This window comes from Phaethon aethereus, assembly GCF_964289735.1.
Source record: "Phaethon aethereus genome assembly, chromosome: 3".
In the NCBI taxonomy this organism is placed as follows: Eukaryota; Metazoa; Chordata; class Aves; order Phaethontiformes; family Phaethontidae; genus Phaethon; species Phaethon aethereus.
Window position 1 is genome coordinate 116,990,440 of NC_138576.1, and position 27,560 is coordinate 117,017,999.

The 27,560-nt window shown below is 47.1% G+C and overlaps 1 protein-coding gene across 1 annotated transcript; it reads left to right on the plus strand.

Moving 5' to 3' along the window:
* On the plus strand, positions 1–27,275 carry ARHGEF33 (Rho guanine nucleotide exchange factor 33; the record flags this gene model as incomplete). Its single annotated transcript, XM_081998303.1, has 16 exons — positions 1–22; positions 3,391–3,440; positions 4,415–4,462; positions 9,452–9,616; positions 11,188–11,309; positions 12,226–12,368; positions 13,707–13,766; positions 16,345–16,560; positions 17,204–17,333; positions 18,655–18,787; positions 20,584–20,667; positions 21,569–21,652; positions 22,462–22,610; positions 23,450–23,635; positions 24,633–25,386; positions 27,138–27,275. The coding sequence occupies 16 exons, from the start codon at positions 1–3 to the stop codon at positions 27,273–27,275; spliced, it is 2,484 nt and encodes an 827-aa protein (XP_081854429.1).
* Between the last annotated feature and the right edge of the window lie 285 nt (positions 27,276–27,560).

Sequence of the window (27,560 nt, forward strand, 5' to 3'; positions counted from 1 at the left end):
ATGGACTCAAACAAACAAGAAGGTAAAGCATCCTCTTATTTCACTTCTTGATAGTATGAAAGACAGTGAGGAAGAAACCTGCTCTCATATGACCTGTCTGTTGGCAGCCACCAGCCAGCCCACCGAGAGCACCTCTTAGGCATGGCAGCTGTGAACAAATGTTCCCTTCTTTTAGTTTCATAGAAATATCTGGGGTTTGAAGTCTTTATCTCTTATTTTAGAAACACCTCCCTCTTCCCTCTGGAAAATAATCCTATGGCATGTATATAATGTCCAACATGGGAAGTCATTCCCTTCTCTTGCCTTGGACCCACCTCTGCCTTGGGATGTAGAGACTTCTGTCAAAAGCTACGTCTTACACAAGGGCATTGTGATGAGGATCTAATTCTCTCCCCCACATACTTTGTTGCAAGGGGTTCTTGTTCATATCAGTGCCACAACCCAGACTTCTGCACCAGACCCTCAGGCCACACTGCTTGCATGCAACCATTCCTGCTACAATCAGCAGCACTTCTAGAAAGTCTGCAAAGCTCAGGGGTTTCGGGTCCAGGGTTTTAGTGGTTCTCAGCTTTAGATGTTCTTCTTGCAGAATGTGGGGCTTTCCACCCCAAGCCCCTTGCAGCACTGTGCTCTGCCTTGCTATCTCAGAGGTGACTGTGTCGATATGCTGAGGAACTCTTGAAACTATGAGAAGCAGTGGGAGCAGCTTTAGGAGTGCCTATAACTGTCAGCTCAGGAGAGAGCCTGGACCATCTCTTTCCCCCTTAAAAGATGCTTGGTGGTGCCAACATTCAATTGATGGCATAGGTAACAGAAGAGTTAATTTCTCTATTATTATTCTAATTTGACTAAATTAGGTCTGTGTACCTAGGCCTCTGCACTACAGCAGGCTGACAAGGAAATTAACTCAGGGATTTTTTTCCAATTAATTGGTATGCCCCCACGGGCTGCAGATGTTCACTGCAGAAATTGGGAGATAACCACAAAGCCCCTTGCTTCCCACAGTGAAACTGTGAGGAGACTCCTCTGCTCCAGCTCTTAGCAGTGACTTTATAGAAATGATCTGCCTTTTGACTGGGTACCTGCAGAGAGTGCTTCTGCTCATGCTCATGGCAAAGGTGGGAGGTAAAATCACAGTAGCAGGGATCCTCTTCCTTCTTCTGGTCTTGCTCAGGAGCAGTTCCTTGCTTTAAGTGTGTCCAAGGACATTACAGACTGATTTGTATCCAAATCCAAATGAAAGAGCCCTACAGACTTCTGCAGGGCTTGGGTTGAGCCCTCTATGCTATATATCAGATTGAAAAACACCCAAAGAAAATGTGAAGATGGCTCTTCCTTGCTGTGCTGTGCTTCTACCTGACATCTCTAGCCCTTCCAAAGCTCAGCATTCAGCACATTCAGCACATCCACCACTTTGCAAAAACAGCATCTCTCTGTCCTCCCAGAATCTGGTTTGTATTGTGCTATTAATTAAAAAACATGTTCTCTTGCTCTTTTCGGGTCAGTTATTACCATCTCACAGTTAGAGTCCAGCAGTAACATTTACATCAGAACAAACATGATGTACCTCAGTTTTCTTGATTCAGGAGGATCGCAGTACTCAACAAGCTGCCTTCTCAAGCCTCAACTCCAGGCATCATGAGAAAGCTTCATCATTCACTTCAGGCTAAAAGTTGGTTTCTAGTTTTTGGGGTTGCAGAGAAAATCCAAAAAAAAGACCCAGAACGGCCAAAGCTGAAAATGAAAACAACATGTCAATTAAAAGACAAAACTTGGGACTTGATGCAAGCTGGCTGATGAGTTTTGACCCCAAACCGCTGGCAGTTTGGCATTATGGTTACTTCTCTCAATTAGCCTGCTGCCCCTTGTCTTCCCCAGGAGGAACCTCAGAGGATATTATTGAGAGGGTCAGTGTCTGACCCTGCTACCCAACCCCACAGCTGCCAGACCAGCCAGCATCAGGAGAAAGTGGCATATGGGCAGAGAGGGGCACAAGGCCTCTCATCCTCTGCCTCTCACTTCTGCAAGTCACTGGGGAATTTGCTCATGTTTCTCTGAATCAGGACAAATCCTAGAGACCAGAACAGGGCCAATTCATAGATGCCCTTGGTGGTAACCTATATTCTCCCTCAAGGGAAAAGAAACCAGAACATAATTGTGCCTTGTAAACCTCTGACTTCCATGCTTCAGATTTCCATTTCATGCACTTGCTGACTGTGTAGTCCTCCCTGAACCCTCTTCAAGCCTCTATTGGACTGAATTTGTGTGATCTTAAAGGCCCAGGTGGGTAGGGCACCGAGCATCTGCAGCCAGCATAGAAAGAGGGAGCTCGTTTGGCCTTAGAATTGGGCATGGAGTCACTAGTCATGTCTGTGATAGACAGCAGAGATAAGTGAAGCAAATTCTTAGAGGCGAGAGAAAACCCACCTCATGAAGTGACATTGCCAAGGGGAGGTGATCCAGATGAGGAACTGGGTGGCACGGTGTTTTCTGAGAGTGAAGGCCATCCAGGGAGCCTGACGTAGGGAATAACATAGGAACCGATTGCCATTGGACTGAAATTCCCTCAAAGTGCAATGGCGGCACAACCACAGATAATTTCTGTTGGATAATTAAAGGTTTCTGCACAGAAGAGACAACGTTAAAAGAGAAACTAATAAATACAGACTTTTTGGTTTCAATCAAGAACCTGTTAATGCCTAGAGATAATGATTCTGCAGTGTCCAAAACAATTCTGCAAAACAGATGTAAGTTCCTCCGTGAGCTAAGTCTGTTTCAGAAATGTCAAGTCTAGCTCCATTGTACAAGATAAGGTAGGATCGCAATGCTACAAAAACCTAGGAATGATGAAACTGATGAAAAGATGTATTTTTGGTGTTACAAAAGGCATGATTACTGATTGGAATGCATTGTGACAAAATACAACTTAGGGCTAAAAATATACAGGTCAGATCAGCCTTTTGTGGAGATAATAGAAATATGTACAAATATAGTAAAGGATAAAAGTCACAATTTCAGAAGAGAGATGGATCAGTAACGCTTTAGAGGAAAAAGACTGTTACTTAAGGCTGGCACACAGAACTGAATTTCACAGGGAGCAATTTAGTTCTATTTGCACATACAACATTTCTCACCTCTTTGCATAGATCAGCTTTGAACAGACACAGGACAGCAAATGAGGTGAATTTAATGTCTGATTTAGGTGAGCCATTCTGGTTTTATAATTGCAGTTTATTTTACAAATGATATGGTGTTCACACCTCCTAAAGTGAGACTTGAGTCCTTTAAAACTGATTTTTACCTCAAGAGGGACTTCAAATCCTCTGTTCCAGTTATTTATAGCAACCATAAGAAGTCATTTTAATTGACTGAAGTTCTTTATTCCCACAGGAGAGACTGAAAGTGTGCCTGTGAGTACCCCCGCAACACAGATTTCCCAGGTAAAGATGAGAAAAATGCCCTAAATAACTCCAAGAGTTTAAAAAGTTACTAATAGATAAACAGTACTTAAAAATCTAAATTAAGTGTAAGGAAAAATGTAGGTGCTTGCAAGGAACATGGCAACAAAAGTGTGTACATTGCATGAATAAACTTCATACATATCACATCTTGGGCCTCTTCTTAAAAGACACTTCAGTAAAATTTCTCTGCTCACAACCAGTTGTGTTTAGACAGGTGATTTGTGAGCTTAGCTAATTAACTAGCTGGCATCATTAGCACCAATTAGAGAATGTCAATTCACTGGGCCAGAGGGATATTTCATGGCTGAGCTCTGATGAGCTTTCACCAAACCTGATTAACTGTCCCAGGAGCAAGGATGTGTTGAACTGACATGGGGCAGGGGTGTCTTCCCCAGCAAGGAGCCAGGTCTCCTGGCAGGCTCTGGGTTATCCTGGCAGCCTCACAGCTTCTTGGACCATGGGGTGCTCTTGTTGCCTGATAATCCAGAGTAGCCAGGCCGGCCAGAGCATTGAATCTTGCTGCATGTCTGTCTGGCTCCCCAGCCAGGAGCTTGGAAACCCTGTCTTTGAGCCCACGTTGGCTCAGGGTGATCAGGACTTCCAGAGCAATGTAGCCACTCTTCGAGTTGATTGTCTATACCACAGCCCAGGGAACATCCTTCCTGTAAGATGCAGTTTCAGTGTTTCCACAGTGATGTTTCCTATGCATTTCCAGTCTGCAGGAAACACAACAGAGTTTTCAGCACTTTAAACCTTGGTCTGGTTCAATATGGATCTATTGTCTGAAAGAGAAACATAACCCTGAACTGGAAACCTCATTTGAGACCTCCCCTATCACCATCGCCACACTAATGCCCATAATTGTTTGTAAGTGCACCATGGCAAGTGGAGAAGATAGTGCTTTCAATTAACTAGTCAGTGCTTCTCTTGTCTCATCCTCTTTTCCCATCCAGACAGCTCCAAGCAGGAGCTGTGACTGGGTTGCTGAAGGGCCCAGCACAGTGGATCCAACATGCAAGGAAAGCTAGCACACTCTTGGGACAGTGTGCTGAGAACATCATGCTTTCCAGGAAAACCCACTTAAGATCTGGATACCCTAATGAATCCTTTAAATGAAAGTTACCACCTGGCTGTCCCCTTTCTGCTTCAGCGAGGGCCCTATGGACACTGCAGTTACCAAAAAAGATTGCACAGATGTGAAACAAGAGCTGATAAGTGCTTGCAACCCCCTTCTAAGTATATCCATCCTTCTCTTCTGTCCTTACCCTGCTGCTCTGCTTTTATTCCTACCATCCTTGCCTAGGAATATAAATACTGGATATACTCCTAGGGCCAGGTTCTCTACTGATTTACAATTAGCACAGGTCTGCTGCTTTCCCACTATGAGGCATTGGAAGCCTTCCTAATGCTTGGCTGTAGAAGTGCTGCCCTTAAACATAGATGTTATTAGCCGTGCTAGAAACCAGTTGTTCCCTGGTATAAGCATACATCATGCAGCTCACAAAAATCAGATCCAGGCTTTGTGGCAAGTGTTCAACTTTGTGCCAGATTAGTTTCATGCAGTGTCCTCAGGCAGCCCTCTTTTGGGTGACACAATGTTTACTTAACTTCTTCAAATCAGCCACATAAGATGTACAAAGTGATGGACAGTAGATAAGCTGGGGGAAGTAACACAGACAGTACTCCTTCATGGCCACAGAAGGTTTTGTTCTTTTCTAGGATATATTTCAATGGTAGAATTATTCCTGTGCAGTATTTCTTCATCATGAGCCTGTTTCCTACTGGTTTTGACAGGCTTCAGCTCAAGGTCCTTGAGAGCAGGCCCTGTTCTAGTGTCAGGACTCTAGGCAGCTGCTAAGAGCAGCAGATGCAAATAGCCATCCCTTTGGAGACACAGAGCCCTGGACAGCCTGGCTAGTGCTGGGGGACATGTGTGGGGACACAGCTACTTCTGGAAGCAAGGGTTCCCTCTCATCCTTTCAGTGGCAGACAGGGCAATAAACCCAGCTCACCAAGGCTCTGCCCTCTGCTTTCTGTCCTAGCCCTTCCTTCCACAAGCCATTCCTGTCTCCTGGCCATGACCATCTTTCCTGGGCTGCCTCAAAGTCTGAACAAAGCTTTAGGCTGCAAGGACAGTCACTATGTTTTGCAAAAGGCTCAAATTGCTGGCACCCACTGAGGGAGGATGGGGAGGCTTTGCAGTTTTGCTGCCTCTGGTCCTGGAAGCAGCATCAGTCCTGTTCACCCTTTGGGGACAGTACAGCAGGTGAGACGATTAAAGACTCAGCAGAGAGATTTCACAGCCATTATATACATATATACATACATATATATATATATATATAAAAATAGCTCTACTCTTGCAAATTGAAGTCAAAACCAGGCTGAGAAATGCTCCTTGTATGTCTTCCAATCTCACCATTCTCTTCCCCTCTAGCCACCATTACTTGCTCCACATGGTCATGGTTCCCCCCTCCATTTTGGGAAATGCCTACTTCCCTCTCTAGGTGAACTTGAACAGAGAGTTCATAGTCTCATTGGGCTGGAGGAAAAGTGAGAGTCACAAATGACTGCTTCTCAGTGTCCTATTAAGCAGAGTCATGCAAAGAGGGGAGGAGAATCCTTCATTTCCCCATGGGCAACTACCCACAGAACATAGTGCAGTTACTGGGTCTCACTAGAGATTTTACTTGCATGGTTTTTCCACACAGCTGAAAAACATCAGGGCAGCAGGTAAAATGGGAGTCATGGCCCCCAAGAAAGACATAATCTGCTACAGATACATGCCCTGGATCCCTCACTGCATTGCTTTGTCAGGTTGGAGGGCCACACTCCAAAGACAGGTGGGGGCTGAAATGTGTATCTCTTACTAAATTATTTAGATGCCTAAATGCTTTGTTTGAACAGTTCTTGGACAGTTTCTAAGGTCTCCCTGTGACCATGCAGATTCACTTATTCTCTAGGCATTAGGTAGTTCAACTTAAGTTGTTAGTTGTGTTCCTTTTAACTTCCACAACTTGAGTATTTATTATTAAGGTGTGTATTTATTCCCATGAATAGGTGAGCTAGGGCAACACATTACAGTTAAACTGTTGCCAAGTTTCTGTGGTAGTATAAAATCTGTTTTTTGTGGTATGTGTTGCACTTTAGAAACTTTAGAAACAGTGAATTGGCTTGACTTTCCAGGGGTTCATAAACCTGTGAAATGTCTCTCCAGTTCTGTACTCATAATCACATGGGCAAGATAGAAGCATGAGCTGATGCTTCAATGGCTTCCATTTGTTCTAACAGCCCATGGGATTTAAAGGATGGTTTTCTACAGCTTGTTGTTAGAAATGAGCTTAAACTAAAATCCACAGCTCGAGCACTACACTGCGCTTGGCAGGAGTTCAAAGATAATGTTCCTGTACCATTCCACTCAACTTTGGATCAAACTTGCATTCAATGCCACAAGGTTGTTTGTGTTTCCCTTCTATGCTCTGAGCGCTGAGGGCAGCAGAGGAGGGAGTTCTCAGGGTTTCAGCACTTCATGTCCAGCCATACAAGCCCTGGCAGATGTGGCTGATGATTGGTGTTGCTGGCTGATTTCATCCATCAAGAAGCAACAAAGGGAAATGCAACTGTGAGATGCGTTTCAGTGTCTGAAATAGCCACTGCAAGCTGCATGGGGCCAAGGAAGGATGTACCAGGCAGGACAGACCCAGGCTGGGATCTGGAGCACTGGGAAGGATACACAAAGAAGCCAAGCTAGCACTGTGACTGCAAAAGCAGATTAGCCCACAGTGAAGTCCCAAAATAACAAGCTTTTAGATGCAGGGATATTTTACTCCAGCCTCTAGTCTAAATCTTTCTTTTGGCTGCCTGGACTCTGCTTTCACAAAGCATTTTGGTGCACATGGACACCAAAGTCTCTGCAGTGGTCCCTTTTTGTTGACTAGCAAACCTAGCGGTTTTTGACCCTGAAGCTTCTAGATGAGCAATGACTCCCATCCCTGTATCCTTCACAAAGGATCTGCCTAGTTTACCCCCTTTCTGGAAGCATCCAAGGAGGATATGGCCAGGCTTGCGGGCAGAAACATTTTATTTTGGGCTTATTCTCCCCAGACATTGTTATCTCCAGGGACAGCTTTCAGACTCCTCAGCTGCCAGCAAGACTTGAGGCTGTGACATCTCCCTCCTGAAGCAGATCCCCAAAATGGATAGCATAGGATAGAACAGGATAGCGTATTTCACTTGGAAGGGATGGATCTGACAAATCACAGCTTTTCTCTTGGAGGAGAGTGTGCAATGCCTAGCTCTGATGCAGGCTAGCAGGGAGACTCTGCCTTGGCAATGTCACCTCAGTGTGTAAGTGTGGCAAGCACCTGTGAGCAGGGATAGGAATATTAACATTTTGCACAGTTGCAGTACTTATAGCTCCCCACTTCTCCAGGCATGTATGTTTGGATGTTTGATGATGCTAAGACCATCTGGCTCACCCCCGTAGGCTGATATCAAAAGCAGTATGGTCATTGCCTTCCCTAGCAGCATTGTCCCCAAGCAGACCCTCTAACCCTTCAGGCTACACTCATAGGTCAACAGGGTGACCATTCCTGTGTCACAGCAGTGTCACAGGAAGGTGTCCACTGCAGCCAGAAAGGGTGGGTGAAGAGGTTGAACCAAGGGGTCTGGAACTCCAGCTGGCTTGGGGAGTCAGGGTTGACTGCCTGAGGAGGGATGATGTCTGCAGCCTCTGGCTCCCCTCTGCCCTATCCCAGCTCATCAGTCCCGTTCTTCCTACCCAGGAAGCTCTGGGAATGTGTGTCCAGCCAGACCAGACTGGGGACTGTGGGGTAAGCACTGGGGTAGGAGTGGGGATGTCAGGCAGACGTCCTCTGTAAAGATGCTGCCAGTCTTGATCAGAGGAGGATGGTGCATGCCATTGCCCCGAGGTATCGGAAGCCATCTCTGCTCCATTTACAGGACTCAAGCGCCTGAGTTCCCCGGGGTGGCTGTCCTCTTACCATCAGTGCTCCAGTTTTGGACTCAGTTTATAACCAGATGTTAGGCCGAATTTCTGTTGTAAAGGTAAAAATCCCTGGTACCAAAGCACCTTGGGCTGTGACCTCGCCGTGGGCTTTGTGCAGGCAGAACAAGCGCCTTGCTCACAGCAGCGGGGGCAGAGTTCAGGGTTTCCAGCCCAAGCTGCCCCCGAAGAGGGTGTCCCCGCTTAGCCCTCTGCAAGCCACCTATACCTCCCCTCATTGCCCACCTCCACACCTGCCTTTTCGGCTTGCTATGCCAGCCTGGCTTGCCTGGTCTGTCTCCTGCTTCGCCCGGCTATCAAGCGGCTGCTTCCAGCTTAGGTTGTGAGCTCTTCCAGCAGCACTAGGGCCTCTAGGGACATAAACCAGGGAGTGTGGGCACAGTGTTGCTGTATGCCAGGGGAAAATCTCCCATTCCTTCCCTATCACGAGTTAAAGAGCTGCCTCCTTCCCTGGAAAGCGCCTGCTGACCAAGGACAGAGCTTCTCCACCCACAGACCTTGGAGAACGAGGAGGTGTTAGACCTGTCTGGGGAGAGCACCAGCCCCACGAGCATGTGGGGGAGGAGGATTTGCTCAAAAACGGACATGTTCTTGATTGCTCAGCTGCTTTGGGGATTGATAATCTGGCTGCTGTTATTGCAAACCTTCTTGGCATGTTTCAGGCTATCCTCTCCTTCTACAGACTGACAGGCTGCAAACTGCCAGGGAGCCTGGAAAAACTCTAAGTCTAAAAAGGGGCACATTGACTACCCAAGACAAACACCTCCTGCCCTGCAATGAGGCTGCAGCAGGGGCCGAATCTCCCTCCCATTACTCCCAGCCATAACAGGAGGAGGAGAAAGAGGACAGTATCTTCGAGGATGGGTTACACCCAGCCTTCATGCCACTCTGAACCATGGGTGACCCTTGGGGCACCTGCATATGGGATGAGGGAGTGAACCCACCATGTTTGTGGTTCCTCTAGTTGCAGGCATTAGCCTCTGAGTTGAAGGCGGGTTTCACAGAAGCGATGCAGGAGCTGTCGCGAATCCAGCATGGCGAGTATGCCCTGGAGGAGAAGGTCAAGAGCTGCCGCTGTGCCATGGAAGAGAAAGTGGCAGAGATGAAGAATTCCCTCAACACATTCAAGGTAGGAGTGTGACCTGCAGGGGGTTGCATACTTACCGTATTCCCTTGCCTCCATCAAACCTTCCTGCTTGCAAAGAAAATAAGCTGGCAATTGTTTCAGATGTATCTAGTGCACTTCCTTTGGCTTTGTATCTCCCCTGACTACTCCAACCCAAACATAGCCCATGCCCTGGCCTGTTTAGACTTCTTGATGGGCCATGAGGCAGTGCTGCAAACTACCCTGGGCACAAGCAACCCTTGCTCTGGGCTACAAATGCAACAGGCATATGGCCTGTTTAGAGGCTGCTGCTGGGCCACTGTGCCATACCTCTCCCCGAGTCAGGTCTCCTGCATTTCCTGCAGGAACCAAAGCCACTGGGGAGCACAGTCTTAACGCAAAATCCTAAAGCCTTTTGAAGTTGCATTCCCACATGAGTGGGAGGAAGTGCTGCCTGGTTTGATCCAGCCCAAGAGGATAAAAACAAAGGACTGGAGAAAGAGCCTAGCAAGAAGGCTTGATGTACACTTTAAACCAGCCAGCATCTCCATGCAGAAACTGGATGACTGCCTATGAGGAGATAGGCAGAGGAACAATTGTATTGTTTTTATGGTAAATTTTAATAATACCTTGTGAAGTTAGAGGGCTGCTTACTGGAAAAGCCTGTTACTGACACTGTGACAGGGAGAGGCAGATGGCACTGGGCACAAGGAGCCCTGTGGTCCCACATGAGCAAGGGAGACAACAAGAAGTGTAAGGGCATATGGCAGAGGTCTCAAAGCAACGAGAGGCAGGGTTATCCAGGACATTGTTATGGGGGAAAAAGGAGTTTTAAAATCACAAGGAATTATGCAAGCAACAGGAGGAGCAAAGGCTGCTCTCCCTCTGCCTCGTGCCCATGTTGACTGTCCAAACGCTGAGCTCCCAGTGAAGCCACCTCCTTGCTTGGGGAAAATATCTCTCCTTTGATTTACAAGAAACTCTTGAGTCTCTCTCCTCCACCCTGCCGCTCAGGGTCACAGATGACACCTGCAGGAACTTCATGCATCAGAGAGCTCTGCATCTGAGTAAGGCTTGATTGAAACTGCCTGAGGGAGGACGTGCTGACAGGGAGGTTAAGGAGGGCCTCATTTCCTTAGGAAACGAGGCTAAAAGGGCAGCTCCAAGGCCTTGACCGGCAAAAGCTTATACATGTGAATGATCACACTGGGATCTGAACCGAGTGCAAGATGTGAATATACATGCTGGAGAACTGCAGAGGGAAATGTGCTTCCTCCAAATGCCATTAAAGACAGGAGTCCTCCCAGTGCTTTCACCTGGTGGTGTATGAAGCCCTATGTCTCCATCTCCCACCAGTCCCTTAACCATGTGACATCATGCTGGCTCATGTGAGTTGCCTGTGGTTGAATTAAGGATTGCCATGCTGTGCATGGCATGTATTACACACACTGGACTTGCAAAGGAAGGGTGTCTAATCACAGAGCCATTCTGCAGCACTCTGAAGCATCTCCAGTGCACGCCAGCCAGCATTCAAAGCTGTGCTATGTAAGTCTGATGGGCACCCTGGGAATGCTGTGCTTTTGCCTGTTTCTCAGGAGGAGCTCAGCGATGCAAAGTCAATGATTGAAGAAATCAGTGCCAAGCAGGAGGAAATGCAACAGAAAATTGAGCAGCTGCAGCAAGAGAAGCGGCGGGAATCACGGAAAGTGAAAGCTAAGTAAGGGCCTGAACTCCAGGGCTCCAGAAGTGCTAATTAGCAGTGCTGTCCATTTTGCTCATTTCCTTATAGCTTAATTTCTTCATCTTTTCCTGGCTGGGCATGTGTATCAACCCTGATTATTACTGGAAGCTCTAGCATTCAGTTCACCCCAGGCTTTTAGATACATACCCCACAGAGCAAACACAGGATAAAAACACCAACACCTCACTGGGATTCCAACAGCAAAATAGCCCCAGCAGCTTTCAGGGAAACCAGGGCCCAGTGAAACACACCAACCTGCTAGAGACATGTTGGGGCAGGAATATTGTTGAAAGTCAGGAGCCTTCACCATTACAAGCTATTGCTAAGCCACCCCCATCCAGACAATAGCACTGCAGTTTCCCCTTCCAAGCATGCAGGACTCAGTGGGGTCTTGATGGTGCAGTCATGCTCTGCTTTCCTGTCACCAGACTTTTAATCTCTGAGCAGGGTCATGCAGGAGCATGTTTGCACACTGCTGGGCCACACTGTTGCTGCAATGAAGCAGACGGCTCGTCCGCCTTAGCCTTGATTAGCCTCCTTCTGAAAACAGTTTTGATGATGGGTATACAGCTGCCTTGATGCAAGTGCTTTGCAAATCTAGGCTAGCCCCTTAGCTAATTAAGCCATTTAATTAGATGAAATATGCTTAGCAAAAGAACAGATCTGAAATAACCTTCTTATATAGCCAGTGGAAGTTACTGCCAGAACATTGTTCATGAATTGCATCAAAGCCAACTCCATCAAAGCCAACTCCTTTCCTAGTCTCTGCTGGAGTTGTCCTACTTCTCACTCTGTGCTTGTACTTATACTGGTGCCTGCCACAACTGTAGTGTAGGAGTTTCACCTGTAGCACTCATACTTTCCAACTGTCTCATTGTTTGTATTTGTACAGAAGAGCACAGAAGGATGATCATGGGTCACAGACAGTGCCTACACCTCTCCAGGGCAGCCCATTTCGATCCATTAACCTCCCAGAACCTGTGCTGATCAATGAAGATTTTACAAGTCTTTTACACAACGTGACTTACGAAAAAGGTAGGAAATAGAGTAGGCAAATGCAGTGCCTTCCTCAGGAAAAAGTCCAGAAAAAGGTCACTAGGGTAAGAGGACACCAAGTTTTCCTCAGATGGCAGCAGCACAAAAAGAGAATGGGAGTGCTCCCCTCAGCAGCACTGCTCCTGGGTCTGTGCACACACCTTGTCACAGTGTCTCAGGATAGCAACCTTGCTGCTGGCCTGGATTCAGGAGATGCTTGCTCTGTAAACATTGTCCCAAAACTCATTGCTTCCTCCAAGGAAAGGAAAGCAGGCTGGATCTTTTTCCCTGTAATGCTAGTGGCACAGAAACAGGGACAAGCAGAAGCCCCTGATAAAAATACTACAACCTGTGAATTTGTTTCCATGTAAGGGAGCAGGGCACAGAAAGGAGGATCACAGGGATTGGGCTGACAGAGAACACACAGTGTCATTAATGGGCCATACCAGCAGTTGTTTTGACAAGGGGACATGGGAGCTGGTATCTATACACACTTGACTACTGGTGTCACTGCTCCTTGCATATACACACTGCTAGGAGAATCACTGCCTCTTGTTAGCTGTGGAAGCTGATAATCCATGGTGTATGGTTACACCTTGACCAGGAAAACATTGTCAACTGCCAAACACTTGTGAAAGTTGGAATAAAAGAAAATGTGATGGACCAGAGCCTTCTTTTCTATAATTAATTTTGGGCGTCTAAACTGGTCTATCATTCTCTTGCTTCAGATGGGAAGACACTAAAAACATATACATTTAAAATGTCAACAAAGGCAAGATTGGATGAAAACTACGTGCTGTTTTCTACTCTGTTCTGCTCAGAATCCGGCCAGTCACGGCCTCCCTCTGCCCTAGTCTGAGGTAGTATGTTAGCCCTCTCCCTCACATCCATCTTGCACATCCACGTCTCTCGCCCACTTCTCCCACTGCCCCTTTCTTTCCAGTCATCTTACCCTTCCACTCTTCAGTAAGCTCGTTTCCACCCAAAATGGCAGCCGTGTCTCTGTATCAGGCTTCCATCCTCTTGTTCTGCTTGCTTCTACACAGTGTGCACCTACTGAGCAAGGACAAGCCAAGACTGCTCATGTTCCTCTGCAGTCATACAGCACCAAGCACAACAGGGACACCCACATTATCCTGCCTGCAGGTGCTACTGAAACAAAGGCCGCAACACGAACCACAACAGCAAAGATCCTCCTTAGTGGAGGATCTAACTGGGGTGTTTCCATAGCAAAAATATGCAACACTGGAGGATCTAACCATACTGACTGGGCTTGGCAGGAAGAAGCCTGCTCCACAGCTGGTTTGTCTTATAAAGTTTCCCTTTGTTCTTCAACAGTGTCTGACACCAGGATCGTGCCAATGGGAGAAGGAAGTGTGAAAATTGTAGCAGGTCCAGGTAGGAAAATACAAACTGGCAAAAAACAGTGGGACAATGATTCAATCAGAGTGTTTGCTTTACTGCACTGAAGAAACGCTTTCAGGGAATGCAGTTTCACAGGAATGTCTTTCACTTTGCCACATACCTCCATTTTCATAGTTGCAGTTGAGATATAAGGGCAAACCTGCATCTCTGAAGTGCCAAATATGTTACAGACAATGCAAAGGATTGATATTTGGCAGGGAAAGCTTTTCTGCTGCTGCTTTCACAGGTTCTAAGTGCCTTTGCAGAAAGGAAGAATTGAGGCTTACTGATATGGCAAAGAATAATGTGAGCATCATTTTGCCACTTGGGAAGAGATGGTCTTTGCAGTGACTACACAGCAGTAGAACTGTTGAGCTGTTTATTTGCCCACGAGCTTCTAGATTCCTTGTAGACATGTCTGAATAGTTTTTCTGGCAAAAACAAAAATTGGTCAGAAGTAAGATAAGGGTATGGTAAGGGGATCCTGGCCAGCAAAAGGACACATGAGAACAACCATTACATGTTTTCACTGTTTGCTAAAAGCGTTCTGGATGCCTCTTTTGCTTGAATCCATTTGAAAAAAAGAGAGAACAAAAGCTACAGAAAATGGTTCATTGCAACCCAAATTTAAGGTACTTGCATTAAAGCAGTTCCTGCACAATGGCTCTAACACACCTGCACCCTCCCCTACCTTCTCTGTGATTAAATAGCCTCAGACTATCAGTCCTGCTGCTGCATAATCACATCACGCTAACAAAAATTTCAAAAGCCATGACAGTTTATATTGATTGAGAATGGCTTTTAAAAACAAACTTTCTGTTTCTACAATATCCGACAACAAGGGTCATATTACCAAGTCCTGAAGAGCCCCAAAACCCTGAAGTGCAACTAAGAATCATAGATCACAGAATAGTTTGGGTTGGAAGGGACCTTTAAAGGTCACCTAGGCCAACCCCCCTGCAGTGAGCAGGGACATCTTTAACTAGATCATGTTACTCAGAGCCCTGTCCAACCTGACCTTGAATGTTTCCAGGGATGGGGCATCTACCACCTCTCTGGGCAACCTGTGCCACTCTAATTTTTTCACCACCCACATTGTCAAAAATATCTAGTCTAAATCTGCCCTCTTTTAGTTTAAAACCACTACCCCTTCTCCTGTCACAACAGGCATTGCTAAAATGTCTGTCCTCATCTTTCTTATAAGACCCCTTTAAGTCCTGGAAGGCTGCAATAAGGTCTCCCCGGAGCCTCCTCTTCTCCAGGCTGAACAACCCCAACTCCCTCAGCCTGTCCTCAGAGGAGGGGTGTTCCAATCCACTGATCATTTTTGTGGCCCTCCTCTGGACCTGCTTCAACAGGGCCCTGTCTTTCCTGTGCTGATGGCTCAAGAGCTGGATGCAGTACTCCAGGTGGGGGTCTCATCAGAGTGGAGTAGAGGGACAGAATCACCTCCCTCGACCTGCTGGCCATGCTTCTTTGGATACAGCCCAGGATATGGCTGGCCTTCTGGGCTGTGAGTGCACATTGCCAGCTCATGTCCAGCTTTTCATCCCCCAGTACTCCCAGATTCTTCTCGGCAGGGCTGCTCTCAATACCTTCATCCCCCAGCCTGGATTGATATCAGGGGTTGCCCTGACCCGGGTACAGGACCCTGCACTTGGCCTTGTTGAATCTCATGAGGTTCACACGGGCCCACTCCTTGAGCTTGTCCTGGTCCCTCTGGATGGCATCCCATCCCTCAGGTGTGTCAACCGCACCTCTCAGCTTGGTGTCGTCTGCAAACTTGCTGAGGGTGCACTCAATCCCACTATGTCATTGATGAAGATATTACAGAGTATTGGTCCCAATACGGACCTCTGAAGGACACCACTCATCACTGATACCCATGTGGACACTGAGCTGTTGCACCTCTGGGTGCAATCATCCAACCAATTCCTCATCCACCCAACAGTCCACTCATCAAATCTATCTCTCTCCAATTTAAAGAGAAGGATGTTGCGGGGGACTATGTCAAAGGCCTTACAGAAGTCCAAACAGATGACATCTGCAGGTCTTCCCTTGTGCACTGATGTAGTCACTCCATCATAGAAAGCTGCTAGGTTGGTCAGGCAGGAGTTACCCTTGGTGAAGCCATGCTGGCTGTCTCAAATCACCTCCTTGTCATCCATGTGCCTTAGCATAGCTTCTAGGAGGATCTGCTCCATGATCTCCCCGGGCACAGAGGTGAGGCTCACAAGTCGGTAGTTCCCAGGGTCCTCCTTGCTACCCTTTTTAAAAATGGGTGCAATATGCTTGGAATACGTTTCTTCTTTCCTAACGTGTCTAATTTTGGACCTTATTTGGCCTGAAAATAAATGCTGGAAGAGTGCAAACCTTGTTCTGCCGAAGTGCTGACCAACTGCGCTTCTGTTTGTAAATTAACACTACAAGGCTACCATCCTTGTAATGCACAGAGAATGCTTCAAACTCTCCTTCTAGTACTTCAAATGGATGATAATGCAGATTAGCTGTGTGCTGTAGTATAACCTGTCAACTGAGGTGTCAAGATCCATACAGCTGTTTGTCATTGCAGGAGCAACCATAGAGGCAGATGACAGCCTCAAACCTTCCTTGACAACAGAGGGGCAGTCAAAAGTGCATCTGCCATCAACAGTGTGGAAGCAGCCCAAGGACACCAAGGACTGGGGAGATGAATACATTTCCAAAGAGCAACCAGAGAGAGGGAAAGACATGAGCCAAAGCAGATACAGTTCAGCAGACAACATTATATGTGAACCCTCTTTGGCTGGTAAGGACAGAGTGGAAAACTCTGCCTAGAGAGGCTCAAAGCTGCATTCACATCTGGTGTGAGCTGGTTGGTAATCAGCTTCTACAGAGGGAGACACACAAGCCAGTATTCTCCTGCTAGGGGGGAATGTCTCAGGGCCTCAGTCTCCAAGACATCAGGCCTTTGTATTTGCTGGTCTGTGCCATCGACAGAATCACTCTGCATGCAGGACACCTATTCTCCTTTCCCAGACCTGGCAGGTTCAGAGTACTGATGGGATTGTGACAGAGTAGTTGCTTAAGCAGGTGAAAAATACAACTTCTCATTCTGCAGGAAACTGGATGTGAAGCCCTGGTATGAGTTGTTTCACCTTTGATTGCTTGTTTTGTTATTCTTAGGGGGAAAAAATGGTATTCATAGAGGAAAACACATTTGCTCTGAAGCGTTCTTAGCAAACTGTGGCTCCAGTCATGTCTGGGGCACGTTACAGCATCAGGCTAGAATTTTATATTTTGGGGAAAGTAGACACACAAAGACAAGACATTGGTGTTACTTTTCGACAGTTTCTCCTTCATGATTTAGTGTCCGATCACCAGACTAACATGAGGTTGTCCTTGAGGTCAGCATTTCCTTATTTTTAAACTTAACTATTATCTTCTGGAAGCCAAAAGGCAGAACATCGCTTTGGAGCTGCTGGAGTCAGAAAGGAAATATGTCATCAACCTTTCCCTAATCCTGAAGATCAAGGCCACGTTGCAAGGGCAAGATGTGAAAAGGAGCACCAAAGAGAGAAGGTATTTGATTTACTGTGCCCTCTCTTTTGGGGAGTTTTCTTCAGTCAATATTCTTTCTGCATCATCCTCTCTCCCACTTTTCTTTCATCCATACAGAGATCTTTGAACACTTCAAGCTTATTTCTAGTTGAAAATTGGATGCACTGGAAGGTTTTTGCAGTGATTAAAGACTTTCCTGCCTGTCCTTGCATCTTGTCCGCCTTGCATCCCAAACTGTTTCACTACTACTTCATTTCAGTCTCCTTCTGAGTCCCATCAGTCTCCTATTCTTCTTTCGCATGCCTCCTGCCTGGGTGGGAACAAAGCTTTGTGCATTCACTGCCTGCTTCTCCCAGTCCATAGTTCCAGCTCTAGAAGCTGCTGTGGACATAAGCCCCCGACTAGTGGCTGCCATCCATTCAGTATCGATATATACAGACATACACACATATTTACACATAGATACAAGACCAGTGGGACTGTCCCAGCTTAGCAGTTAAATCCAGATCTTTGCAAAGGCCATCCCCTGTGGCAACTTAGTTCCCAGAATGGGATAGCTCCTACAGCTCTTCTCATTCACTCAGCTTTGGCCTGGGAGTTCCCAGCCCCTAAGCACATCTGGGGAGCCCAGTCCTTGCTAGCTGTCTCTTTTTTGGCTCTTTCCACTGTCCGTAGGAGTCCCACATCCAAGGAGTCATTTGACAAAAGTCCACTGTGGTACCTGGGTTTATGTGGACTCATTTAAGCAGCTACATGACACAGTTCAAACTGAGGCATGATAGTCCAAAGTGAGTTTTCATTTTTATTCTTTTTCCCTGGGACCTGTCCATCTGGCAAAATATTTCAATATTTGACATCTTCATTCTGATTCTGGATGAAATCAGCATGAAATGACAGAAAGGCAGTAGCACATTTTGACCAGCTCTGCATCAAAGGGTTGGCTTGTTAAAGGGCCTGACAAATGGGACAACATACAGAGCTGGGGAGCTCTCCTCCAAGCACTCTATGGGATGGCTCAGGACTACAGTTCTACTTCATTAGCCACAGCAGCACTGCCTTAGGCTTTTTAGTTCTGCCAATTCTGGTCAGCTACACAATGCATTGGACAGTCAGCCTAAGAAACCTTCAAAACATTGTAATAGCCTACTGGAGAGGGTACCTACATGTACATAGCAGCCAAAACAGGGCCTCCTGGCGCAGCCAGAACTCCAATAAGAGTAGTTAATAATACCTGTGTTTAAAGCAAGCCTATGCTGACCACCCATGAATACACACTTCAGTAGTACATGCTTAGGGCTGAGCTTCTGCTCTGTGTAACCAGTCTGATATAATCTCCCTTCAGTTTCTTCCCCAACTCTTTGCGGTACCTGGTCCAGCAGCATGTCGATTTACTTCACGCTCTACAGGAGCGAGTCCTGAGCTGGCCACGACAAGGGATCCTAGGAGACATCTTCCTGAAGTTAACAAATGATGAGGTATGTTACAGACCTCTCTGGACTCTTCTGCTATGATTCATGATGTTGTGCTGATGGCCCACAGGTAGGCTGAGATACCTTACAGGAGAGGGGTTGTGCTGTGAAGCTGTGGTTAGGGTAAGGCGTTTCAGCCAGCCTCCTTTGAGCAGAGTCTTGGTGCATGATAACCCCTTCGTTGTAGTACTCAGCTGGTAAGGAGCCCACATGCCAGACCCACCTGGGGGTGTACAGCGACATAGCACAGCCCTATGCACAGAGGTGTTCCCCAGGGCTCAATTTTGGGGCCTTATTTAATATCTTTATCCATGATCTGGATGAGGGGATCAAGTGCTCTCTCAGTAAGTTTGCAGATGACACCAAGTTGGGCAGGAGTGTTGATCTGCTCCAGGGTAGAAAGGCTCTGCAGAGGGACCTGGACAGGCTGGATCGATGGGCGGAGATGAACTGCATGAGGTTTAATAAGGCCAAGTGCAGGGTCCTGCACTTCCTCCTGAAACGACCCCATGCAACGCTACAGGCTTGGGGAGGAGTGGCTGGAAAGCTGCCCCGTGGAAAGGACCTGGGAGTGCTAGTTGACAGCCAGCTGAACATGAGCCAGCAGTGTGCCCAGGTGGCCAAGAAGGCCAAAAGCATCCTGGCCTGTATCAGAAATAGTGTGGCCAGCAGGAGTAGGGAAGTGATCATGCCCCTGTACTCAGCACTGGTGAGGCTGCACCTCAAATACTGTGTTCAATTTTGGGCCCCTCACTACAGGAAGGACATTGAGGTGCTGGAGCATGTCCAGAGAAGGGCAACAAAGCTGGTGAGGGGTCTAGAGAAAAAGCCTTATGAGAAGTGGCTGAGGGAACTGGAGTTGTTCAGCCTGGAGAAGAGGAGGCTGAGGGAAGACTTTATTGCTCTCTACAACTACCTGAAAGGGAGTTGTGGTGAGGTGGGTGTTGGTCTCTCCTCCCAAGTAACTAGCAATAGGATGAGAGGAAATGGCTTCAAGTTACACCAGGGGAGGTTTAGACTGGATATTAAGAAGAATTTCTTTACTGAAAGAGTGGTCAAGCATTGGAACAGGCTGCCCATGGAGATGGTGGAGTCACCATCACTGGAAGTGTTCAAAAAATGTGTAGATGTGGCAGTTCGGGACATGGTTTAGTGGGCATGGTGGTGTTGGGTTGATGGTTGGACTTGATGATCTAAAAGGTCTTTTCCAACCTTAATGATTCTATGATTCTACAATAAATGCACAAGACCTAGACTTGGTTGCAGGAGCCACACATGAGCTTTGACAGCTTGGATGCCTGTATTCACAGTGAGGGTGTGAAAAGAGCATGTTTCTTATGCTCCCCTTCCCCAATACACTTTGCTCAGAGTTATAACAAGCAGGTGGGCAGGCCCCTCATCCTATATGGTTTGTAGCCCCAAGTAAAACAGCACCTCCTTCTCAAGGTGAAGGTCTGCCCAACCCCTGGCGAGTAGCAGGAGCTCTCCTGGAAGGATATTTAAAAGCTTATCTGATGCTTTATAAACTTTAAGAGTCTTGAATAAGAAAGAAATAATAAGAAATCTTCCCTCCTATCCGCTATAAAGCTTTATACACTGTGCTCAACAGCTGAACACATCTTATAAAACAGCCTTTCTTGAGAAGTCCCAAGCCCTGAAAACTTCACACAGGTAGCAGCTCTGCTGCGCTGATGAGCTCCCAGGAGTGATGGTGGGGAATCAGCAGCTTCTTGTTCTGGCTGGCCCTATAACCAAAGATCTCTCTTAAGTTTCTTCATTCTTTTCTTTTTTCCTTTTGTAAGAACAATTTTCTGGACTACTATGTTGCTTACCTGAGGGACCTGCCAGAATGCATCTCTCTGATCCACGTGGTGATCCTGAAGGAGGTAAACTTCCTGCCTGCTTCACAGACATGTAATGGCACCATGCAAGCCTGGATCTCTTCCTGTTATGCCTGCCCATGATAGGACTCTTCTGCCAATCCACTTGTTCTGTTACCAAATGCCAGTTTCCCGAATGTTGCCATGGCTGACATGCACCTACAAGAGACAGCTTTAACATGTTCATCACTGTGTGTAGCCAAAGTTATATTTCTGCTGTGACATGAAATAAAGTCTCAGCTCAAACCTCCCAGATAGCTTGCTCATGCACATGCTATCCAGACTTGTCCCAGGCACATGGTGTCTCCTGAAAAATGGAGGACTTATCCAAACAGGGAGACCAAGAAGGGGCCTGTAAGTACCTTAGAGAGAAAACAGTCTTTACTGTTCAGCTTCAGGTATTTGGTCTCACACCCTTGATTCTTAGATTAAACTAGGAAAGTTAAATATAAAGGTGGTTTATAAAGGGAAATAACTAAACCACACTAGCTCACTTCCAAGACATCTTAATTTAGAAGTCAGTCTCAGTTTGCTCAATTCATTTGGGCCTAAACTAAGAACTTCATTCTGAAACAACAGTGTCTACCTGGGGTTTCATGAAACTTAACTAGTGCACTTTAAACATACACCCCTACTTCATTAGGCTGTGTGTCCCTTGTAGATAATCCCTAACATAAGGAATTTAATCCTTAGGACTAGTATTGCTGGTGGAAGGAGTTGCAAACGTCCCTTCCAGAAGCAAGATGAAGACCAGTGTATTGTCACATACAACTGCCACTTGACTGGCGTGCTCCTGTGAAGTGTTATAACTACTTACAGCATAACTACTCATTAAACCCCAGAACCATTTGGCAGCAGACATGTTTTATGGGTAGGAGAGACTCTGAAATTGCTTTCTCTATTTCAGGTAGAAGAAGAAATCAAGTCTGATCTCTACATTCTGTTCTTCCATATAGTCCAGCGAATCCCTGAATACCTTATTCATCTACAGGTAGGGCCACAGGATAGAAACTGCCTTGTTGAACTCTTATCACAACATGTTACTTTTAACTCAGAGCTGGTATTCAGGGCTGTACGGGTACAAGGCTTCTGGCCAACCCAGTGGGGCCTCTGGAAAAAAAACCTTTGAAAGGGAAAGCCAGCTGAGAATGGCTTAATTTTAATAATTTTCACCTGAAGCTTGCTTCCATTTGCCAGTTTCTCCATTTGGCCTGACAGAAACAACTTTTGTCCCCCAGGAAGCCAAAAACTCTGCTGCCTGCTGCTCTGGGAGAATAGAGGCCAGAGATGGGGCACATCTATTGTGAGCTCTGACCTAACTCCTGTAACAGAGCTGGCCTCTCTGCTGAGTGGTCAACATGCCTGTTAGCTGAGAGACCGAGAGGGCTAGAGGCTCCTAGGGCCTAACAACCTTTCCTACACAGAGCTTGCTGATAAAAAGAATTCTGGTTCACAGGAGGATTGTACTAAAACATTTCAGACACGGCAAATGACACAGAAAACAAGCCCTACAAAACAAGAGATTGGTTTATTTATCCAATGCCAAACTCAACCAGTGTATCACCCACACACCCTGTGATTACATTTACAGTGGTTACTTGTGTATTTGCACTGGAGCAGTAGGAGGCAGGCCCCAACCAAGTCCTGCAGAAACCGGTGCTGCATAGAAGAGCTCCCACCGTGCTCCCACAGGGCAGTGCCATGGGCACTCCAGAGCACTAATCCATGGTCCCAATAGCACTTTCTCCTCAGAAAGCGTTAGGACATCCTCCAAACAGCCTGCTCTCCTCTGTGCCCCAGAATGTCCTGAAGTTCACGGAGCAAGAGCATCCTGACTATTACCTGCTGCTGGTGTGTGTGCAGCGCCTCCGGGTTTTCATCTCACACTATAGCCTCCTCTTCCAATGCAATGAAGACCTGCTTATACAGAAGAGGAAAAAGCTGAAGAAGTAAGCACAACATCAGCTCATTCTCTCTATCACCAGGGAAAGGGAGGTGTGGGGGAAGCCCGGAAATAGAGGATTTAGTGCAAGATGAACAGGCACATAACTCTGTTGAGATAAAACAAATCCCTTTGCATATGAATGCTGGAGAAGGCCCACTATTGGCATTTGTCTGCCAAACTGAGGTCAGATTTGGGGTGGGCCCTTCTGTCTACCTCTAAGAATGAGAGGAAAATCAGTTTAATCCTTCTAAACATAGCAGCCACATGCTTCACGGGAATATTCAAGAGATATATTCAAAAAATACATGGGGGTGTAGCTGCTTTGGCAGCTCAGGGCCTTGGTGAATGCCAAGACTGTTGCCTGAAGGCCTCAGAGGCTAAGATTGAGAAAAAATAGTTATCTTATTTTACTGGGGGAGCTGGCATGGGAGAAACAAAAGCCTCCCAAAACCTGTTTGAGATGAACTGTGATAGAAATTACTCCGAATGTAGATTCTCAAGTTGTGGTTCAGAAAAGTTCCTTGAAATCAAGACTTACTAAAATAAAAATCTGGCTACCTTTGCTCTTTGTGATGATTCACTGGGGGACAAGATCAAACTTCAAGGGAAGCTTCCAAATATGGAGGGTGATAAAGGGCTGGAGCAGACTTCTGGGGAGGGACTGCCATCAGGAAAGGCATTAAGAACAGGACAGAAAGCAGGATGCCCTGCTGACTGGAAAAGACTAGGTAGAACAGGTCCTTCCTTGGGGTGAGAAGAGGTGAACAGGAATATTAAGGTACCTCCCAGCCCTGTTTTCTGTGATTCTACATGCTCGTGCTCATTCCCTGCCTTATTTCTTAGCACGACGATGGATTTCTCCTCCCTCAGGTCATCCCTGGTGAAGCTGTACAAAGGTCTCACCTCCCAGTGTACGAGCCAAGAGGTTTCGCCAACACCCAGCACGACATCTATCCGGGACAGCGGGATCCACTCCGAAGAGACAATACAGTCATTCCCACCAGCACCTTCCTCTGGCACGACAACCCCGTAAGCCTTTTGTCCTAGTAGAAGGCTTTCAAAGTAGGCTGAAAACTCTCTCCTCCCCCATACTATTATGGGCAGTTACAGACTGTCATTTCTAAGACTGCTCCCTGTGTACACATAAAGAGATGAAGGGCTGGCTCCTTTCTGCTATCCACTACCATGTGGCTTACAAGAAGGAAACATTTCAGAGCTCTAACCAGGGCTGTCAATGCTCTTGCTAGCTGTCTTAACAGCGTACTAGAGGACATGTATTTGTGTAGACCTGGCAGCAGTGTGTATAGTAACACTCTGCATTATTCACTGTCAACATTACAAGAGCTGGGAAAACATGACCAAGGTCTCAGACTAGCAAAACCAGTACTTTTCCACACACCATGTCATTGAATTCACTCCATTCATTATGTCCCCAGAGGATGGCAGTGGAACACTTTAACTAGTGTTCATTAAGGGCCATGGAGGTGCACACCCTGCACCTAATACCTCATCCAATGCAGTACTCTCTGCTGACTTACCTGGAACACATGGAGGGTAGGAGCCCTCCAAGTATTCCTGACACAATTCTGGGAACAGATTTACCCTATCCAAGAGAGGAACCTTGTCCACCTGAAAAGACAATCGGACCACAGGAAAGTAAGACACAGCACCTACATTACAGAAAGAGAAGGAAAGTAAAAATCAAAAATGCAGATGAACAGTAGAGGGATGGAACAGTTGGCTTCTCATCACTGTTTCTATTAATTTCATGGTGTAGAGTACAAAAGTCAACTAAAGCTATTGGATAAGCAGTTCTACCTCTGCAAGTTTGCTCCTGCTAACCCAGACAGGCAATTTCTATTAGTGGCACCTGTTACTGTTCTCCAAGATATGAAAATACCTTTTGGCCTTAAAAACAAGAGAATGGGGCTGGGGGAGTAAGGGGGCAGGGGGCTTGTCACGCTGTCTCTCGGTCATCCTCTAGTATTCCACTTCTGGTTTTTTGTTTTGTTTTCTTACTTTTAAGGCATTTGATGCCCCAGATGAAGAAGCCCCAGCCAACTGTAATGGAGAACATCCAGGCTGTAAAGCCCCCTGACTGGGAAATGGAAAGTAGAAAACACGAGAGGCCAGAGAACATCCTTGCATCCTCTCAGATCACAGAGCAGGAACTCAAGGCTCTGACAGCTCCCTTACAATCCATCCCTGAAATGGAGTATGAAGCACCACCGGCTGATGCGGTGGGAAATGCCGAGAGAGCCATCAGGACCTCTGTGGAGCTGCTGCAGGATGCAAGGAACTTTGCACCAAGCTACGAAGAGTTTGACTACCCTGGGGAGGTTTTCACCCTGCCAGGCCCCTATGAAGATGATGCCTTCCAAAACCTCGCTCTATTTGAGAATTGCTCCCCAGCCTCTTCCGAGTCCAGCTTAGACATTTGCTTCCTTAGGCCTGTCAACTTCACATCAGAACCAGAGAGGACAGATCATGCCTTACAGCCACTGCCTAAAAGCTGCACTCCCGTAAGCAGCAGTACTTACAAGCGTGAGATGTTCCACAGCAAAGGCAAGCAGCTGAGCAGGTCTCTGAAGGAGCTGCCAAGAAGCGCTGAGGGCATGAGCACCAGACTCTACAGCACACGGAGCAGCAGTGGGAGCCGGCTGCAGCAGAAGCAGGAGAGGAATGTCCAGCCTCACATGATCTCAGCTTCATCTCGAAGCTCCCAAAGGAGCTACTTCCCCCCACAGAGAGGAGCGGGTGAAAAACAGAGCTTTTTGGAAGTAAGGAGGCTTAAATAGGAGGAAAAAAAAAAAAAAAGGCACGTGGTGGTGCAGAAGCAGCAGCAGGAGAAAGATCTGAGATACAGTTAGGGCAGAACATGCCAAAATAGCTTCTAAGTCCACACATTCAAAGCCCTCATCTGCAAATACACGCCCAAGGGAGGGACAAGACAGCTCCTTTTCACACACAGCTTCCCCACTGACAAGCATGGGCTTGAGGCACACAGCTGGCTGAGTAGCAGCTAGAACACCCTTAAGACAAGCTAGCCTCTTGCGCGTCTCTATCTGTCACTGAGCTTCCCCACAAGTAAACGTTGTATCTGATCAGGGTCACTAAGTATGCACAAAGTTGTTTGAAATTAGCTCCATAGGGTGGCATCCAGTTAAAAAGGTGCCTTGACACTTGCTGTGAGGAGTGCTGGGTTAAGAAAACCAATGGATTTAGTATCGGATCCTCAGCCCGTGTAAACCAGCACAACTTGGCTGAACTCAGCCTGTTTACAGCAGCAAGGATCTGGTCCATTGATTTTGTTTCAACTGTGTTTGTTGCATGGATGGTAGAACCATGCTAAAGTCCGTGTGAAAACAGAGAGAGTCCAGCAACTGTATCTCTCAGACAACCACTGGCATGACAGGCAGTACTCTAGCCCTTCAGGGACACCAAGTCTTGCAGGAGCAATGTTTCTGTAGCCTGCAGTGCCTGTTCAGAGTCAGATTTGAGCTGTCACAGTCAGGGGGGAACATGCCCTTCACACTTCCTGGGCAAGAGGCCAAGGGTGCTTGTGAGGTGCTTAGAAAGTGCTCTCAGTGCTGCCTGCAGAAACACCCTCCTGTTAAAATCAGGCAAGATGCAGATGAGGCTGTAGATGCAGATGATGATGGGAGGAAGGTTCCAACAGCCTGACTGAAAAGGCACCAAGAAAACCTCGAAAGAAAAGAGAGAAAAAAAGCCTAGTGAGTGAAGGAGGTGGTGGATAGCTGAGCAGGGGAGATGAGGCAGAGGGAGAAGTGCCATGGGGACACAGCCCTGCCCCCCAAAACAGGAGCCTGTGAGCTATGGCCCACAGCAGGGTGCAGATGTGGAGCTAGTCCAGAACTGCAGGACATGTTCTCCCTCACAGAGCAAGAGAGACCACCATGGCAGGGGTGGGCAGAACTGGAGAAAAGGCACTTGTCCCAAGCCTTGCTGAGAGGAACTCAGCACGCTCCTGACAGGGGGAGAGATCATTTAGTGGCACATTTACCACAAGGTGTGTGTGTGCTAATGAAGCCTTCTGCCCCACAGATATAAAACCAGGCAGCAGCAGAGCCAACAGAAGAGTCTTTCACACCATATCAGCTCAAGAAGCCTGAAGCCTCCCTGCCCTAGGGTAAACAGAGCTCATGAGCAAGAAGAGGGTGGGAATTGCCTTCAGCTGTCCATGCTGGCTTGCTCCCTCATTGGCAAAAGGGGCTAGTAAGCTCCCTCTAAACAAAATCTTAGCAAGGAAGGCTCCAGTTCCCTCTAACAATGCTTTTCCTTCCACTCTTCTGCCACTGCCTCAGTCTCAGAGCCAGCAACAAGCTCTCTGCAGAGGTACCAGTGCTGCCAAGGTCAGTGTGACCTGTTGTCTCCCAGCCTTGCCAGCACCTCCTCACCCACCAGGTTGCCCCCAGCAGAGAGAGGGAGAGAGAGAGGGAGAGAAGGAGAAAGAGAGAGGGACAAGGATGTGAGGTTGCAAATGCTGGTTAAATTGTCTTTTCCCTTTTAGGAGCTCCATGCAGAAGACAACACCAGGTTCTGCCAGAAGGATGACAATGAGCAAACATCCTTCAGCGACCACAACCCACGGCACGAGCCCAAGGGGGGTTTCCGGAGCTCCTTCCGCAAGCTCTTCAAAAAGAAATAAGCAGCCCCAAGAAAGGCAGGCCACAGCCTAAGCGCAACAGTGCTTCCCCAGGTCCCTGTGGGTGGAGACAGACAGCAAGGCCCCAAGATCTCCCCTGACTAACACAGTAGGCAGAGGGGTGGGGGAGAGGAGACTGTCACAACTGCCTTATGTACACATCCTGCCCTTCCTAGCACAGGGCAGGGCCGGGCTATGGGTTGAAGTGGAGCTCAGCCAGCAGGTCCAATAAGCACAGGAACTTGCTTTTCACCCTGGCCTGACTTAATTTTCCTCAGAGTTTTGGAA